The sequence below is a fragment of the Euprymna scolopes genome, chromosome 15, assembly GCF_053919585.1.
Source record: "Euprymna scolopes isolate OS-2025 chromosome 15, ASM5391958v1, whole genome shotgun sequence".
Lineage (NCBI taxonomy): Eukaryota > Metazoa > Mollusca > Cephalopoda > Sepiida > Sepiolidae > Euprymna > Euprymna scolopes.
The window spans coordinates 25,771,286-25,792,650 of record NC_136496.1 but is presented as its reverse complement, the minus strand read 5'-3'; the positions used below and the strand labels follow the sequence as shown (position 1 = coordinate 25,792,650).

The 21,365-nt window shown below is 31.4% G+C and overlaps 1 protein-coding gene across 6 annotated transcripts in view; it reads left to right on the top strand.

Annotated features, from left to right (window-relative positions):
* The window catches only part of LOC145293752 (uncharacterized), a 273,003-nt gene that overhangs the window by 183,088 nt on the left and 68,550 nt on the right, over positions 1–21,365 (top strand). For all 6 annotated transcript variants that reach the window (XM_080140233.1, XM_080140238.1, XM_080140236.1 and 3 more), the window contains exon 2: positions 10,992–12,916. In XM_080140233.1, the coding sequence (XP_079996359.1) occupies positions 11,863–12,916 (1,054 nt within the window). In that variant the 5' untranslated portion in view covers positions 10,992–11,862. The remainder of the gene's footprint in view (positions 1–10,991; positions 12,917–21,365) is intronic.

Genomic DNA, 21,365 nt, shown 5'->3' with positions numbered 1-21,365 from the left:
CAAACAAAAATAAAACAAGCTTATTACTTAGAAACACATTTTTAACTAAATAATCCAAATTTTCCATACGTTTGATGTAAAAAGATATATTTCTACAACAGTAAGTTTGTATTTAAATTAATTGCTTGAATTTAAATCGATTTTATTTTAAAAAATTACTTATGTTTTGACTTTAATTTTTGTTTATTGTTTGTTTATTCCTAAAATTCATAATTTAGGTTTCGCAGCATCTGATTGTCTCTTGCTCCAAATACACATTTTTACATTCATAATTCTTGTTTTTGCTTTTTAATTTATACTAGCATTTCAGCTCGGCGTTGCCTGGCTGTTTGAAGGTGTATGCTGAGCCCCCCCCCCAAAAAAAAAGAAACAAAAATGGTCAATTTTTTCAAATTTGACCCCTATTATGACCCCTTAAACTGTATTGTTTTGGGCTCAAATCGAGTTATTAAGTAAGATCCATGTCCAAGAAATCTGTATCTAAAATTTCAAATGCTTAGACCCAAAATTGTCGGAGGAGTTTGGTAGAGTTCTCAAAGGTCAAATCGTTGAACTTTGACCCCTTAACAGCCAAATTTCTGGCCGAAAACCGATCACATAGATTTTCCCAAATCTCAGTACTTTGTATATCAATTTTCGAGTCTGTAGACTGAAAATTAACAGAGTTATTTCGAAGGAAAATGTACACAGACACACAGACACACAGACACGTTCACTTTTATAGATATATAGAAGATTGCATGAAGTTCAGCTTCAGCATTACTCACGTTCGTTTACTTTTTTAATGCAATATCTTTAGAAAATAATGAACGATTCTTAATCTTTAAAACCATGAAACAACCTAATCTTTATTTATAGAATGTTATCTCGCAGAAATAACACATTACTTTTCCTTTTGAATTAATTCTCATTTTTCTTTAACAACAAATATTGAATAAGATTTGTTTCAGTATAAATCGGGTTTCTTATTTTCCCATTTTTCAATGAAAGGTTTTAAGTTTTCTAATGTTTTTAGTTAAAATACCTCTCATTCATTAGCGGCAATCCGACTGTTTGACGTATCTTGCTTTCTTGCTAGAACATCAGCTCTGACGTCATTTTTCAGCGATCAGATCTAATTTAAGAAGGTCACGGTTATACTACCGTAACAAATAGTTTACACTCCCTAACAAGTTGAGAGTTTCCTCACTTACATACGCAATTTCGTCACATTTTTTTTTTTAGGGGCGTGTACACAGACACACATAAACATGTATATTAATCATTTTTTTCTTTTTGCAAATATATTGCCGTTACTGCGGTATGTTAACATGACTGACTATATCAGGATTCGTAACCTCGACCACATCGATTATAACTGATTGGGCATATCGACCATTAAAATTATGGTATAATTTTAATTTATATCGCTATTTGTTGTTGTTATAAACACATTTCGTGTATATATATATATATATATTAAATAATATATATATATATATATATTAAATAATATATATATAATAATAAATATATATGTATTTAAATAAGGGAGTAGTCACCAACAATGTGTATTTTTTAACATTATTTTATTATTCCGTGTCTTGGTTTTTCATTGAGTCATGACTTAAAAACATTATTACAATGATCCAAACATAATTCTCAATGAAAAACCAAGACACGGAATAATAAAATAATGTTAAAAAATACATATTGTTGGTGACTACTCCCTTATTTAAATATACATCTTTCTTTCGTTGGAATTTCTTAACCCATTTTATATATATATATATATATATGTATATATATATATATATATATATATATATATATATATACTAGCAAAAGTACCCGTCGTTGACTGGGTTCAAAAACAGCCTACAGAAAATGGACTCTGATTTATGAAAGTATGATAGTTTATGAAAAGGAAGGGTTGTAAATACTTCGAATTCGGGGATATCAAAACCAAAGCAAAATATGATGAAAGTAAAAATAAATTAGATAAGCCCCATAATTTATTATACAATAACCTGTTCACACTGAAACATTTATCACAATATTCTGTGGATCTATATCTAAAAAAAAAACTTGTTAAACTTTGTGACATATTTCCATTCTATGGAGGCCAGGCGCGAACGAACACCCCATAATTTTATTATACCATATTTCTTCAAACTGAAACATAATTATCAAAGTATATTACGCAGATAGATATGATAAGTCTTTATTAAAGTTTGTGCCTATTTCCATTCTATGGAGGCCAGGCGCGAATGCAGACCCCACAATTTTATTATACCATCCCTATTAAAATTAAAACATACTTATCAAAGTATTCTTATGTACATTTATATCAAAAACACTTGTAAACGTTTTTTTTTTTATTTTTACATATTTTATTTCCATACTTTGTAGACCAGGCGCGTCGCAAACCCCACAATTTTAATGAATCATCAGTATGCCAGATCAAACATACCCATTCCTGTGTCTCGATACATTTCTATCATTATATGTGATCAGTTTTCTATAATAGTCAACCATATAGGAGCCTATTCGTGACCAGACACACACAGACACACACAAAAACACACAGACACACATACACACAAATATATATATATATATATATTTATATATAGTTTATAAGTTCAAATTTCATTCAATAGAATCAATTTTCAGAATAAAATTTCAAATTTAATGTTTGAACCAAAGAATACTATGTTTAAATTAATGTCCTTAATCCATGGATTTTCAATGTAAGTACATCTCGTCAGAGGAAATATTCTAGCAAAATACTAATATTTCTTCTCAATTATTTTGCTGAATAGCGCATAAAGAGAATATTAAAGATAAAATGGCTTTAAGGGACACAAAGAGAATTCGTGTTGAAAGTAGAGAAAGTAAAGCCATTTTATCTTTAATATTTTCTCTGCATTTGCTATTTAGCAAAATATTTGCGGACCAATATTAATATTTTGCGAGGATTTTTCCTCTGAGGATATGTACTCGCATTGAAAATGTATGGACTAAGGACATTAATTTAAACATTGTATGCTTTCAAGTTTGTTTTTGAAAATTGCTTCTTTTAAATAAGATTTGAGCATATAAACTATAATTTTTATTTTCTCTATATATTACATTGAGCAATTTCATTTGGCTGGTATTGTCTTATATGAATATTTCCTTCTAGTATAAGACTTGAAAACACGAGAATCACCAACCTGAAATCTAATTTATTTGAACACCTTAAAGTATATATATATATATATATATATATATATATATATATATATATATATGTTTATACGCACACACCCACACACATATATATATCTATGTGTATATATATATATATATATATATATATACAGAGTGCTGCAATAAAATGTATACACACTTTAAATGACCATAAAACCAATATTTATTATAAGAAAGAAAAGTTTCAAAATACTGTGAACAAATAGAAACCAGCTAATTATCGAAAGTTTAAATCATTGGCCATTGTGGTCCATGAACAACTGATTCGAAAACGTTCCTAATCAGTTTAATGTGTATGTTGATACATCCTCCTTCAATCGCTGCTTTCAAATCATTAATTGTAGCTCGTTTTGTGGTGTGAACGCTGTGTTATCAAGCCCCCACGAGCCACCCCCAAAAAGAGAAAAATCAACTGAGGAGGGGGTCAAATCCGGTGAGTGTGGACAGTACTCTATACTTCCTCTTCGTCCTATCTATCTGTTTCGCAGGTGGCTATCAAGATATGCTCTTACGTCATGATGATAGTGGGGAGGTGCCATTCTTTATTTCTAAACATCTCGTGGGAACGTGTAGCAAGTTTAAATAATTTAAACAGTGGGGTTTGTATTACTGTACACATAGATTCGAAAAAGTTGTCAAAATATATATATATATAACAAATAAATGTTATCAAAGGCAAGATAAGTTACTTTTATACCTAACTGGATATATTTTTGTGTTTTTATTCAGTGTAACATGTTTATTCAGCTCGCAAAACATGCAGTGTTTACCGATGCATTGAAAAATTCAAAATGGCGCCCGACTCTCTCTCGGAGAGGGTAAGCTTGGGAAAAGGTATTATAAATAATAAACTAGACAAAATACTGTTAGAAATTTTCTCAATATATGTTACCGTGACATAAGTTGACATATATTCGGTTGTTTTTTAATAGTATTTTGTCTAGTTTATTATTTATAACATCTTTTCCCACACTTACCGTGTTAAAGAGACAGTCGAGCGCCATTTTGAATTTTCCAATACATCGATAAACACTGCATGTTTTTCGAGCTGAATAAACATGTTACATTGAATAAAAACACGAAAAATATATCTAGTTTGGTAGAAAAGTTACTTATCTTGCCTTTGATAACATTTATTGGTTATATATTTGTTTTTTGACAACTTTTTCGAATCTATGTGTACAGTAATACAAACCCAAACAGTGTATACATTTTATGTGGACACTAATATATATATATATATATATATATATATATATATATATGTATTTATGCATATATTTATGTATTTATTTACATATATTTATATATATTTATGTATATTTATATATATATTTATATATATATTATATATATATTTATATATATATATATATTTATATATTTATTTCTCTCTCCCTCCCTCTCTCTCTCTCTCTCTATATATATATATATATATATACATATATATATATATATATATATATATATATATATATATATATGAGTTTATCAAGAAAACTAACCTTTGAAAATGTGGTCAGAACTGAATGAGACATTAGTTTCCAGACAAATATATGGCATTACACAGAAAATAAATAACTTCTGACGAGCAGTAATTTCGTAATACTGCAGTAAAGATTTTAGATAAGTTATTGTCCTAAACAGAGTTTATTTTCCATGTAACAACTCGATATACAACATTGTAAACGTGCCTGCTCGTGCAATCCATGGCGGAAATTTGTTGAAAAATCTTTAAATGCATCTCTTTTGAAGCATCACTGCATAGCCATACGAATGAAGATCGACTGAATACGATATGTTTTAGTTTTTCTAAATTAATTGTTCAACCAAAGCTTTAGATTCTTGCTTACCCTACTATTTTATTCGTAAATCTGAAGGGATATATCAATTCATATCTTTTTTCTAAAATTATTATTGGAATTAATCGAGTTGTCCAGATAGAACAGGAACCTAAATCAAAACTCGGATTTCATGAACATGAGCCTAAATTCAAACGTGGATTCCATGAACAAAGCTTCTTTCTTAGAACTGCACGCCTGTGGAACTCTGTTCCGTCTGCCTGCTTCCCACCGGACTACAACTTGGATGTCTTCAAGTCCAATGTTAACAAATTCCTAATAAACCGCCCCCTTTAGTAAACACTTCATCAAATCTCCACACTAACGTAATGTACTTGCAATAACCCTTATACCTGAGTGGCTTCCGGGCCTTGATAAGTGGTGATCACTGTGTAAAAAAAAAAAAGGAACTCGAACCCCAGAACCCAAAATCTGCAATTGTAAACATCACACATCATCAGGTCCAAGTTCTTTTACATTTATAGAGGGATAACGTCTGTGAAAAAGCTTCTATTAAATATCGAATTCATAAATGTTGCAGATTATGTCCAAGGTCATAATAGCTTACTGCACATGTCCTAGCAGGTACCCGGCTCTTTTTTAGGTCGCTTATCTATGTGTTTCCGTGTGAATTTCACCTGGTCATCGTTTTAGGTCGATCTGATAAGGTCAATATCGATAACGATGAACAAGAAACACGTGAAGAGGTGGGCCAACAAGGCGGGACACCAATGATTACGTTTCAAAATTCAACGTAACGATTTCTCAGATGGTATTATAGGTGACGTGGACACTGGTGTTCACTATTAAGTCGTAATATCGTGTTTATACCGTGCCAGTTCCATAATACCGTTTTCATTAGAAATGGCAACAAACTTAACGTAGTCTCACGAGTTAACGATGAATTCATTATACAAACTAAAGCCTATCACAATATTGTAACTGACCGATATATATATATATATATATATATATATATATATATATATATATATATATATATATATATATATGTTTACTGTTTTTTAGGGAAAGAATTTCAACAAAGTGCTCCATTACAAAGAAAAACTTTTTCGATATAAGATCTTAATATTTATATATTTAATAGTACAGAAGTTCAGAAAAACATTGGTACCGTCGGTTTCAAGCCCAACATAAAGCGGGCCCGTTAATGGTAAAAGGTAAATGATGTTAGGCTCTCGTCAGCCATGTTGTTTCTGTCTGAGGAAAAAATTTCAGGCCAGAATTTATTTTTTTGTATATTTTTTATAATGATGTTCATTTTTATTAAACTATAGCTTATTCCTATCTCTGTATATTTTATTCTAATATGAATTTTCTATTTTTTACATTTTTTATTTAATGTATGCGGGCCTGAAGTTTTTTGCGCAGGCAGAAACAACATGGCTGACGAGAGCCTAACATCATTTACACTAAATGGTTCCCTTTATGTTGGGCTTGAAAAGTTATGATCCAGATGTAATAATATGCTCCAGATGTAAGAAATTTTCATCGTTCTGATTCTAATGTCAAAAATTGGAATCCAGATGAAACAAAAGTTATGAGCCAGATGTAATATTATACTCCAGATGTAAGAAATTTTCATCGTTCTGAATGAAGTGTACAAAAAGAAATGTCCAGATGAGCAAGTAATAATCCATATGTAAGACATATTGTAATCCAGATGCAAAAATATTCATCCTTGTAATTCAAAAGCAGAAAAATGGTATCCAGATCTAGCAAGTTATGATCCATATGCAATAAATATTGTAACCCAGATGTAAGAAATTTTCATCGTTATATTTCAACTGCAAACTATGATATGCAGATGTAAATGAAGTATTCAAATATATATATATATATATATATATATATATATATATATATATATATATATATATATATATACTAACATGAGGGTTCGGCGTCACCCGGATGTTTGGACGTGTGTGTTGAGCAAAAAAAAAACGTGGTAGTAGAAAGGCAGGCTCGAACCCGCACCGCGAAGGAGGAAAGAACGTGAAACATATCTGACGTCTTTGCTGTTACGACCACCGCCAAACCGGAAGTGGTGTAGGTTTAAATTAAGGCTAGACAATCGAAAAGAGGGGATGACTTCCGAAAGTATCGGCGAAAAAAGCAACCCCTCCCTGTAGAAAAGTGCCCAGTGGAGGGTGAAGAAATTAATGTTTTTAGCCAATTTTTCGGTATTTGTCGTCTGAAGGGTCGCGCTTCAAAACGATATTGATCTTGTGAAAATCCTTCCCCTCTTTCGAAGTGTTGGGCAGACATGCTAACACACATGCATGCATTTATATATTGGTAGCTCAAATTTTCGACCTAAAACGATTAAAAAGCTTGTCCTATCTCTGAATACCCTTTATGTAAAATTTCAAATATTTAGACCAAAAATTGTCTGAGTAATTTGGTAGAGACCGCAGTGGTCAATTTTTTTCTTTGACCTCTATTATGACCTCTTAACATTTATTCTTTTGGGCGCAAATCAAGTTATTAAAGTACATCCATGTCCAAGAAAACTATGTCTAAAATTTCAAGTGTTTATCCCCGAAATTGACGGAGGAGGTTGGTAGAGATTTCAAAGGTAAAATCGTTAAACTTTGACCCCTTAACAGCCAAATTTCTTGCCGAAAACGGATTCCAAAGATTTTCCTTAATCTCAGTGCCCTGTATATCAAAATTCCAGTTTCGAGTCTGTAGACTAAAAATTGACAGAGTTATTGCGTAGGGAAATGTACAAAAACATACAGACAGACAGATATTTTACTTATATATGTATATATATATACATGATATATTTATAATCCCTATTTTAAAGGAACAAGCAGTTTTAACAAACTTCGTTCACTCTCATTTAATATTATATCTTTTATTTATAAATAAATATTTATACACACACACACACACACACACATATATATATATATATTTCTAATCTAAATTTTAAGTTGAATTTATTTGTATAATAATTTATATTTGTATAATGCCTGTTTTCTCCACATCAGATGAGAAGCATTTAGTTTGGAAATGTCATGCCATATATATTTCCTTTTTTCTCGTTAAGTTTTTTTTTTAATGAATTGAAATTGCTATACAATTTTGCAATTTACACAGCTCTCTACAGCAAAAAATGTTGCTTCGATTATTACTATATTATCACTGCTCATGTAATAACCATAAGGTGTATATATATATATATATATATATATATATATATATATATATATATATATATATATATATTTGTTTATTGTTATATAAACATGGTCACATCCTGCTGCTACAAATAGCCACTTGTTTCAATCAAACAACAGATATCACCAGGCAGCGACTTGACTATTCAAAAGTTCAATGAATAACCTTATTCTGATAATGATTATTCATTGAACTTTTGAATAGTCAAGTCGCTGCCTGGTGATATCTGTTGTTTGATTGAAACAAGTGGCTATTTGTAGCAGCAGGATGTGACCATGTTTATATAACAATAAACAAATATTATCAGCTCTTTTTATTGAGCACTATCTAACAACCTCGTTGAATTCATAAGTCCATTACTTTTGAATAAAAAAACCCGAGTATATATATATATATATATATATATATATATATATATATATATATATATATATATATATATATATATATATATATATATATATATATATACTAGCAGATCGCCCGGCGCTGTCTGGTCGTAAAATACACAAATGTTATATTTAAATTAATGCCGATTTCTTTTTTTATTAGAAACGGAAATACTCTAGGTATAAAATGTAATGTTAAATTCCTTAAAAAATAAAGTTAAAAAAACAAACAGAAAGAAACTGAAACATGCGCATGCATGTCTTGTTTTTTTTTTTCTGTTTAAAAAAAAATATTCGAGCTGAGATCGAAACCAAAACTTAAAGACAGTGAGTCAAATACGATAATCATTAGGCCAGCGTGACACTATCTTTAAACGGTGTTTTCAAACCGACTTATTCTTAACATAAGGAATCTGTCCCATGAACGATTCACTCATGCGAATTCGTGAAACAGATGAGAAATCCGATCAATCCAATCTACCAACTTTTCGAATTTGTTTCCTTAGCAGCTTCGTTTTCCGTATAAAAATGAATTAATAACTTTTTCGCATGTCTGAATACAATATATACCAAATTTCAAGTCTGTAAAAATTCGTTGAGTATATAGGTTGAGAAGTGTCCTCACACACATTCTCACTTTTATCATTCGAACACTACAGTGCTTGAATATATGGTTAAGTGGCAGTTTTAGTCCTTTAGAACTTGTTTGAAGCTTCACCGCTGACTCATTTTTCGACCAAATTTAAAACAATTATATACAGTTTAAAGATCACCTTCTCAGCTATGTTGTGAAAAAAAAAAATCAATTTTCGTTCAGTAAAACAATTTATGGTGAATTTTCTGGTGTTCAAAATCGCAAAAAACATGTAATAAGCTGAGCGACGCTTTTTACGATTGGTTTCCATAGCAACCGCATCGCTTCAGTGACTACTGTTGCTATCAATTCACTGCTATCGAGAAAAAAGAAGTAACAAGTCAAAACAGAGAGAATGAAAGCATGAAAAGGGAGATAATTGGGGATTTTATTGAAAGCAGACGAGTTCTATACATTGTTATTACATATGTTTATGTTATGTTTATGGGGAAAATAGAAGACTGAAAAAAAAAAAGAAAAATTAAATTTATTAGAATCTTCGAAAAATTATGGATTACAATAGAAAAATGCGAGCATAAAAAGTAATATAGGTAAGCTTAAACATGGAAAAATAAAGGACTAGTTGTTAAAATTGGAAAAGAACAAGATATTCTAGTAAACTATAATTAGTTTAAAATTTAAAATATTGCAGCATTAAGAAGTACTAGGACCACTCGGCCATATGTCACTAGGCCGAGTGGTCCTACACGTTGTATCAAAGTTTACAGTTACCCAAAGTGCTGAGTTCAATCCTGAACGAAGGCAGTGAAAAGTAACATTCAAAACAGAGAATCAGCAACTATGTCCCGGAGCCTAGCTGGAGTCAGAACACGGTACCCCCGTAATAATAATAATAAAAATAAAGGGTTGGGTTCGAGACTCCTAACAAACGGTTCCCCAGTTCGATACAAAACACCTGATGAAGGCCGGAGGGCAAAACGGCTGAAACGTTGTGACTATAACAACCAAGATGAGGAAGTCAGTCCGACAATCTCAATAAATGAAAACACGTCATCTCAAAAATACAGACAATTACAATGTATTTTGTGTGTATATATATATGCACTTGTGTGTGTTTATATGTATTTGTGTGTGCGTGGGTATGTATATGCATTTGTGTGTGTGTGTGTGTATATATATATATATATATATATATATATATATATATATGCATTTGTGAGTATATATATATATGCATTTGTGAGTATATATATGCATTTGTGAGTATATATATATATATATATATATATATATATATATATATTCATTGTTTTGACTGTTGATGATATCTTATATTCTTTTATATGATATGGTTCTCGGTTGGTTAACTGTGTCGAACTGTGTCGGATATATACTCGAGAGTTGAAACAATAAATAGAATATGCTATATGCATAGCCCTAGTTGTAAGGGAACTAACTAATGTTCAAATACAATTGCATATTAGCATGTAAGAACAAATTTATTTTAATATCGATTCATATGTGAATTGGTATGATCTATCATCGACACTTTCAGTTTCAGGCAAACGTTAGGAACTCAGCCGAACATTCTTAAGATTCCCAATGTAACAAATGTTTTACTTCATGTTGTAAAGCCGTGTTTTTATATATCTATTCTTTGAGCGATTTATTTGCTTGTGGCCTTTTTTATTAACATTTTCTTTTCTTGTCTATTTCTAGATCTCCCAGACTTCACTACGGACCGTCGCAAGTTTTGTAAAATTCTTCATGGTTCGCGTTTGTTGAAAGAAGAAAAAACGGAATACACACCAAAACTAAAAATTACCCGCTAATTCAAGAAGTAAAGATACTCCCAACACATCTGATTATCAATTTATTTTTCCCTCGAAGACTATAATCAACGATTAACTAAAATATCTCTTGTCAAACAAAAAAATAGGTATACATTGGTTTTAAAATATATTTTATCCACATCACTATATAACTAGACTACTAATACACTGCTGCTTATGTGTAAAGGAGCTTTATTTAGTTTAATTCAACATTAAAAATTTGTCCACAATCTGTTTTAGAAAAATCATCAAAAGAAGATAGGTGTTTCTCTTTGCAATTTATATATACGCACACAATAAAAATATACGCAAAACCCAAGCAGTATACTCTACATATGTATGCATATATATTTATATATAATTATATATACACAAATACAAATAAAGTTCGCCTCGCTATAGGGTTAGTGTTTTAATCTTTGAAATCAAATTATTATAGGCAGTGATTAAATTGTCTGATCCAAATATTAGTATTTTGTACGAAAATCGTAATACACTTACATATTTACCTATATGTGAACTAATACCTACTGTCTTAAACTAGATAGTGCAAATAGCATTTGGGTGAAATATTACTCCGCATACAGGTTTAAATCTCATTATTTTATACCCCAACCGCAACCATTCTTACATACGTGCACCCCGAAATAGACAAATTTACTCTACCTCGTATTGAGTTGCCGACGTCGAACTTAGCTGCTTCGCGCCACTTTGCGCCCCCATCTTTCAAAATTAGGGGGGACAGTGAATATAATTTAATGGCAACCACGGATTCTTGGCTGGGCTCGCCGTATATAAACATAAAGCAAGAGGTCCTCGATAAATCCCCCAGTTGTGTCCGGGGCTCTTATTCCTATTTTGATCCTGCTCCTGGCGTTGGATCCATCGACAGTTCTGCCAACGGAACTGCTTATCAGCTGACCCCGCGGGGTATGCAACCGGGTCATCCGGTTAGCTTCCATCATCAGCAACAACCACAGCAACAACATCAACAATCGCAACCACATCAACAAGAGAGCAACCACGTCTTCCGTTCAGAGGAAGTCGAGGTTTTGTTAAACCAACTCAACAACGTCAGTAGCGCCTCACAGATTAGTGGATCACATCAACAACCAAGTCACGTGTCCGCCGGTACACCCATATCAGTCTCGCTAGGTGGCGCCAACGTATCCGGATCCGGAAGTTTAACTCACAATAACGGTAATAATACAACGAACAATAATAACCACAACAGCAACCCTAATAACAATAACAACTCAAATAGCAATACTTCTAATAATACAAACAATAACAACAGCAATACAAATAACAACAACAACAGCAACAAGTCTTCTTTGCAATCCCCTAACCCCATGTTTCAAAACCACGTGTCACCACTTCCAATGGCGAGCCCCGCGGGGGTATCGCCATACGAAACCCCATCTAACACTTTCCTTCATCCGACCAATAGCAGCCCTGTGTATGTACCAACAACAAGGGCAGTGATCCCAATGCAATATGTTGGCAACGGAGCCACGGGACAAAATTCGACAGGGTCACCTGGTTCGGCCGCCATGTGGACCATGCCCCCCAGCGAGACCCCCTATAGCACGAACACCGGCACACACCACTCGGTATCCTCCCGATTTGCTTTTAGTCCGACACCTAGCTCACCGATCACTACGTCATCTGTGGTTCGATCCGACAGTAGCTTCGGGAACCCTCTTCATCGACCGAGCGGCTTGAGCCCCTATTCCCCGTATATGGGACAGGAGATTACGCCGTGGAACGGTTACAGCAACATATCCCTACCGACAGGAATGCGATGTTCAGGTAAGTAAGATAATATTTATATCGTGATCTGTAATTAACATTTTCTAGCAAAATTTAATTTCATTTACAGCGCTGGTCGGGTAGGTTGAACTTGTTAGCCATGGAAGACAGTCAATATACCCAAATAAATAATCTGAAAATCAACTGTAAATTGATTGTGTAATACCAAAAACTTTGTTAAAATTTCAGTAAAATCCACAATGAAGTGAATGCAATCCTAGCTGGATGAGGACTATTGTAGTAACTAATTATGAATAATATAGTAATGCAAGAACTAGAATTATAAAAAAAAACCTGTAAATATAGATAGACACTGGCTTAACAACATTTAGATTAAAAATCAAAGCGAATAAGAAATTACGAAATATGAAATGATGATATAAAGTGGACAAAATAACTCTTATCCCGAGTGGCTTACGGGCCTTGACAAGTAGCAATCTCCATGTAAATAAGTATAAAGTATTAGGTAGAGATGTTATACTCTTTAGTCGTCGTCGTCGTCATCATCATCATCATCATGCAGTCCGTCACTCTTGACGATGACTAGTTGGGCATCAGTGCTTTATCCGTCGGTGTTGGCGTAGTCTCACTTCATCACCACCTTGGCTCCAAACTTGCTTGCGCAGTTTAGGTGCAGTATCTGTTCCACATAAGATAGACACCCTCTGAACCTCCAACGCTCATATCCAGTTGAGCGAACCCGCGACGACTGGCAGCAAAGGAGGCCTCAGCTTCTCGCCGAAAGTGATCTCAGTGAGGTAAACAGTCGCCCTATCGTGTCCGCTACTACGCCTTTTCTTTCTGGATGAGGTTCCATAGCCTTTTAAGGAAAACAGCAAGGCAGCAGTAGGATTTTAAGTCAGAGTTCCCATTTCTTAGCCTCTTTTGCTGTGATAAGTCCCACAAGGCAGTGGTGTTTGATTTTAGGGTTGGTTCCTGTAGTCTCCCCCAACCAAAGGCACCCACAAGACAGTAGGGTTTGGGTTAGTAGTGTGCCAGAGCATGTCCACACATCGGTGGGCCATAACGCACTACGTCTGGGGTCCCCTACTACTCCGAGAACTACTACAAGTTTAGCCTGGGCCCGCAAGGCACCCAGTTACCCTGTGTGGCCAACGTGGAGTAACTGTAGAAGTCTTGATGATGAAGAGACGATGTGCTGGCAGGGAAGACTTATGCATAGCTGCTTACTTTTCACCACGAGGTTAGCCAGCGGTGTTAGCTGGAAGCGAGAAGGAATGCAAGCATGAACTTAATATCACGCATTAAGACTCCAAACTCAAACACATACTCTTTGATAAGCTAATTGCAAACTAGGAACCATGTAAGTTTCTAACATCGTGTTTTTATAAGTTTAGTAAGGTAAATATCTGAAGAGTAAGCGACTAAATATACAGCATTAACATAATTTTGCAGACTTGTTAGTCGCAATACGAAAGGATATTGTAATGGATACCTTTGGAAAAATAATAAATGACTAACTGAGAAAACTTGATATTTAGAATTTATAGACCTACAAGCGGGGGTACCGGGCTTTGCCCGGTTGTTTGCAGGTGTCTGCGTAGGAATATAAAAAAAAAACGATGTGAAATCCAAATGTATAACTTCAAGAAAGTAAATTGAATTTATACATTGAAGTTATACATTTGGATTTTACCGTCACTGGATTATTTATCTTCCACCAGACTATCCATTCATGTGTAATCACCTTTTTCTTCACCATATTCCCTCTGCTTCACTTTTTTTGTTTTCAAGTAAGATCTTTGACTTACTTGTTGTTTCATCAAATACTTTTGCATGCAAAATCCGATCCCGCACGTTGCTAATTCCTACCCTCTGATGATAAGGAAAGTATTTCTTCGAAACTCCGCGGATTAAGGACTATCCACTTATCTAGTGTTTCCTTTTCAGAGTAAATATGTGTTTAACTCATTTCAAAGTGTTTTATTAACTGTTTGCTCGTATTATAAGCTCTATTTCCTATTTGGTTTTATCGAGCTTTTACATCTGGCTGAGATAACTTTATAAATATTAATTCTTTAATATTTATAATATACTTTAATTTTACCATCTTGGATCATTTTGGTAAATTTAATTGCAATTTTCATTGTGTGTATATATATATATATATATATATATATATATATATATATATATATGTGTGTGTGTGTGTGTGTGTGTGTGTGTGTGTGTGTGTATACTCAATTAGATTTTATTAATGTAGCTATTTCAATTATCAGAATATAAACGGGTTTTTATTAGGTTAAAATTCCTACTCTAATAATTATAGAACGGATTATGGAAACTCTAAGATCCAAAGCAGTTCTTTAAATTATCAGAATTATTTTCACCGTTTTAAGATTTTCACTTTCATGTGATTCCACAAAAAGATATCGAGACTATATCAGTACGGACGGGGAAATAATCAGAATATATTTTTTTAGCAGAATTTGAATACACTGACAGACTTGTCGTCTAGTAATTCTAGAACAGTTCCATTAGATTGTAATCGTCAATGCATGTACGTTATTTTCTTTCTCTCAGAATTTGTTAATCCGATTCTCGCAGTCTAGGAATTCTAGTGCGGGTTCATGGGACTGTAAGTGTCAAGCGTGGCTCGTAAATTACTTCAAAGAAATCAGAGTATACTGTAACTAAGAGACTTGTGCGAAAATAAAAGTTATCAGAGAGAATTGATAGGCTTAGAAAAGTGTTAGTTTTATGGCGCAAAGCAGACCGCACTGTTAGAAAAGTCCAATGTGTTCCCATATCTTACGGCCATTGGAAAATTACTTGAACAAGTAGAAAGAGAATATATGTTCGTTTAAACCTTAAAAAATTTGAAATGGATAGAATTGGCTCGTTAGCAATATTCGCTTGGTGTAGACAATAGTGTTGGTACGATTTATCGGAATCGAAAATATCGGAATCGGAAAAATCGGAACATCTGGTGGTATGGAAAAAACGGTTCTTGTTGCAATATTTTTGATAAATAATGACGCATGTTTCTTCAGATTAGGGGATTCTATTTATTAATGTTGTTGCTGGGAACTGACGAATCAAATTAATTCACGTTTTGCTATCAACCAATCAGAAACCAGAATTGCTGCATAAAAATTAAACCGTTTTTTAGCATCCCAGGGTATGTTTTTTTTTTTTTTTTTTTTTTGCTGTCAACACGAAAAAGATCTTTTGCTCTTTGGCTGCAAAATTATAAAGTCCGGAACTTATACAGAACCGCTGTCCACTGAGAATTTTTCATTTCCAGGACTTGTATAGATAACTCTTCAGAATGGCTTACATCTCAAGAGTTCTTTTAACTGAATATTTCTTATTGGATTTTGAATACTTGTACAGTTTAATCAAGACATTAAAAAAATGAAAATATCGAAAAAAGTTTATAGTTTACGTATCTGTTATGGAATGAAGTTATCCGAAAAAAAAATTCACTTAATTTAATCAAGTAGTTATTTTTATTACAGCGAAAAAAAAACAAAAACAATTTGCTATGATACCGAGTAAAAGGTTCGATTTTTAGGTCGAAAAGCTAGTATTAAAGAGGGAGTGTCAGCGGTTAAAACTGAGTTATCTCCCCGTGGCTTATTCTAAAATCCAAACCAAAATTTAAAAAATTCAAAGATGTCTACCTTCAACGTGCTGTCATAATAACCTGTTTTTCCGCTGTAAAAAACAAAAAAAAAACAAAAAAAAAAACAAAACAAAAACAACAACAAATTTAGTGAACTTTTTTTGTTCGAAGATCTTCAGTTCAAAACGGATACGTACAATGTAATTTTTTTTTTCGATATTTTCATTTTTTTAATGTCATGATTAAACTGTACAAGTACCGGAGTTTGTTTAAAACAAAATAAAACTTTTCATCGTAGGTAGCAACATCAAAAAATAGATACTGCTTTAAAGTAATAAAAATCTATAGATCATCATTCACATGTTTGGTTTAAAGGTTGACAAAATGTTTGTCCATTTAACCTGTGTTTTACGCTATTCTAAAACAATGGTAACACTATAGTAAAATACTTGAGAATTCAAAAGGAATCTGATTTGGTAATTGTATCGGAATCGAACATTTAACATGAAATCGATAATTGTATCGCAATTTGGACGGAAAATATTGAAACCATTCTATCACTTCTATACAGTCATAATGTTTCTCCAAATGTGCACTCTGGCTTTCTCCGAATGTAGCTATTTAATCTACGAGGAGTGTATTGTTCTCATTCTATCACCCAAAATCGTTTACAAAAGGTCTACATATTTCTGTTACTTTTTCTGTCTGCCCATTCCATTTTTCACTGATCTTATGGTATTTTTTTGTGATATTGTTTTGTGCATATGGGAATTTCCCATACTCTGAGTTTACAGGGTAAGCGTTGATGGTAAGACGATGTTGAGTGTACTTGATGTTGAGTGTATTCAATGTTGTGTTTGACTCGGTGTTGTGTGTGGCAACGCGACGTAGCCGTTAGTTATAAATATAAATAGTAATAATATGACAATATAATAATATAATAATAGTAATAATATGATAATATAAATAGTAATATGACTTTTTATAAGATAAATAAACTACAATTCATGTAAGTTGAAAACGGGAAATCCGGTATGTATTTATAAAATAATATATATAGCATAAATGAAAATAATTCCAGTTTAAAAAATGACAAAAATAGAAACAATAAAATAAACCAAACTAAAATTCGTAATATAAATAAAATAATAATAATAATAATAATAATAATAATAATAAAATAATAATAAAAAAATAATAATAATGAATAATAATAATATATAATGATAATAATAATACTAATGATGATAATAATAATAAATAATAATAATAATAATAATAAATAATAATAAAAATAATAATAATGAACATAATAATAAAAATAATAATAATAGCAATAAATAATAATAATAATAATAATAATAAAAATAATAATAATCATAATAATAATAAAAATAATTTTTAAAAATAATAATAATAGTAATAATAATGATAAAAATAATTATAAATAATAATAATAATAATAATAATATATGTCAACATTTCCAATAGTATGATAAACTTTACAAGTCATAAAAAATAATATGAATAAAAACAATAGTATGAATTAAAAAATGCTATAAATTTACGAAGCAGATGCCGTTTATGTCAGCACAGCTAAGAAATATAATTATACTATAATCATATAATAATATAAAAGTAATATTTAAAATTGATATTAGAAACCCTATCTACATCATACTATAAGCAAAAAGGTATAAATAAAACGATAAACGAAGAGGAACAAAAAAAAAACATAACGAACAAAAGGATATTGAAATTGATCACAGCGAAAAAAATGTGGCGCGAATAGATAAATCAAGAAGATTTTAGAGAAAAATAGGGAAAATGCAAAGAGTAAAAAAGAAGAAAAAAAAAACAAAAAAAAACGCGTGTTGAGAAAGTTTCACAAACGCAACAGCGATAGAGGCCATCACGAGGAGGGGCGTGAAAAAAAAGTTATCAAATGCAACTAAATAAACATGCTTAACTAACTGATGAGTAAAAAGCCTATTGAGAGGGAAGAGAGAGTCTAAATATTTGGACCAAACGCCAACGTTTTTTAAACAACTAGCGCAGACCTCTTCTATATTTTATAATACTAAACACACACAAACACAAACACACACATACACACACACTTACATACACTTACACACTGAAATACACACATACACACATATTTATATATGCATGTATATATATAGAGAGAGAGTGAGAGTGGCATATATGCATATACATAAGTTGCATGTACAAGTATATGTATGTATGCATATAAAAGTATATAGATGTATAATCACAGAAGGAGACACATGTTTGTATATATATATATATATATATATATATATATATATATATATTTATTTATATATATATATATATGAAGAGTGAGAGTATGCACACATGTACACATATGAATGCATATAACAGACATATACATATATATATACATATATATATATATATACATATATATACTAATATATATACTAATATATATATATTATATATATATTATATATATTATATATATATATATATATAAAATATTCGTGTGTGGAAATATATATGTTACCACATTGGACAGGCTTATATTGCTTTTATATTTTTCTAATTTTTATTTTTAAGAAAATGCCAAGAGATTAAAAGGGAAGGGGCCAAATAGCCCCAAAATAGGCCAGTACTTTTAAGATAAGATTAGCTTGGGAATGATATCGTTTTAAGGTCCTGTAATATTACTTGAAAAAAAAAAAATAGGAACAACTATTTTTGTAATTAAGTTCGGACGAAATTCCTACTAACCCATTACTAAACTAACTTGACCCGACATAGGCAAATGTAGAAACATGTCCGCTCTTATGAAATACAGTATGATATAAAGTTAAAAAAAAAAGAAGATATATTGCTATTCACTTCTAGGGGAAGTGCATATGTTATTAGTTTACTTGTGTTTAACTATCAGTTGCTATTGATATATATGTATATATACATCTATTCCTCTATCTATCTCTCTCCCTCTCTCTCTCTCTCTCTCTATATATATATATATATATATATATAACAGACATATATATATATATATATATATATATATATATATATATATATATATATATATATATGAGAATTATAATAGTAACTCCTATTTGGTTTTATCGAGCTTTTACATCTGGTTGAGATTACTTTATAAATACTAATTCTTTAATATTTATAATATACTTTAGTTTTACCATCTTGGATAATTTTGGTAAATTTAATTGCCATTTTTATTTTTTATTATATATATATATATATATATATATGTATATATATATATATAAAAAAATATATGTATATATATATATATATATATATATATATATATATATAGGGAGAGAGAGAGGGGGGAGGGACAGAGAGAAGCTCTGATTTAATTAGTTCTATCCTCAATATATGTAGGATTCTTCATATGATTACTGATTATAGAGTATCGTACTTCCGGTTATATGTAACAGCTCTCAATGTAATTGTTGCGACTCAATAAAATCGTCTCTTTTCGAAACTAATTTTTTTTTCTATTTCGTACGATTGCGTCATCACTCAATTTTACAGTTTCTACAATCGTAGAAAAAATAATTAAAAAACATGTAAATGCATTCGTGTCCGGATAAATAATGCATGCCAACACATGCACCTAAACACACACACATGTATATACGTAATTATTATGTATATGTATATATTTAAGATAAGACGATTTCAATTTTTCAACATTCGAAACAATTAACCATTCTTTTCTAAATTCCCTATCCGATACGATTTCCGATTAAAAAACAAAAAGAAGAATTTTTTTAAAAAGTCAAAATATTTAACTACGGTGTTGATTATTTATGTATTTATTTATTCATTTTTGGGTTACCGTAAAATGTATGTAATGTGTTGATATGTGTATCACATTTTCTGATGGGATATTTTGATTTTTTGTTTAACTGGTAGTTTAATATCAATGAATATTTATCATTTTATCATTATTAACAGAAGTGGAAAATTTAAATTTAAAGAATATAAGATATTAAAGGATCGCTTTTGGTATCGGAAAACAGTCACATATTTTTCCGATTCGTAATTCCGATAAATCGTAGCAACATAATTATATATGTACACACAGAGAGACACTGACACACACACACAAATATATATATATATATATACATATATATATATATATATATATAAATGTTTAGAGGTACAGAATTTATATACAGTTTTGAAAATAATAAGCGGAAGTTTCTCAAGAGCTCTTTCGGCTATCATCTCATTAGGAGAAAATCGATAGCGTACAAAATAATATTATGTCGAAAATAAAGAGTTCTAATGGGGAACTTATTGAATGTGCCAAAAGTATGGGGACACTAAAATAAATTTATTAACGTTTAAAAACGATTTGTTCGCCTAACAGATTAGACGCCGAACTCGATAAGATCAGGGAAATATTCATCAAAAATGGTTATCCTGTTGACCTTATTGATGACTGTATTTGCAAAAAGGTTGCGGATTTTAAATCCCCTAAAAAGTTTGGACTCTTGAAATTCCTGGTTTATTTAAAATTACCGTTGATTGGGGAAAATAGTAATAGACTTTCCAAACAGATTCGCAGAAGTATTTATGACTGCTATTATTCTGTGTCCTTGCGTTTGGTATATACTACGAGACCTGCTTTTCCGTCTTTTCGCAAGGATAATTTGCCTTACATCCAAAATAGCATTATTGTATATCAATTTAAATGCCAGTGAGATGCTGGTTATGTTGGGCGAACATCCTTGCACCTTTTGACTCGTATAAACCAGCATGTTCCATCGAAGATCAGACAAGGGAGGATGGGGTCTGGTGGTCTCACTCTTT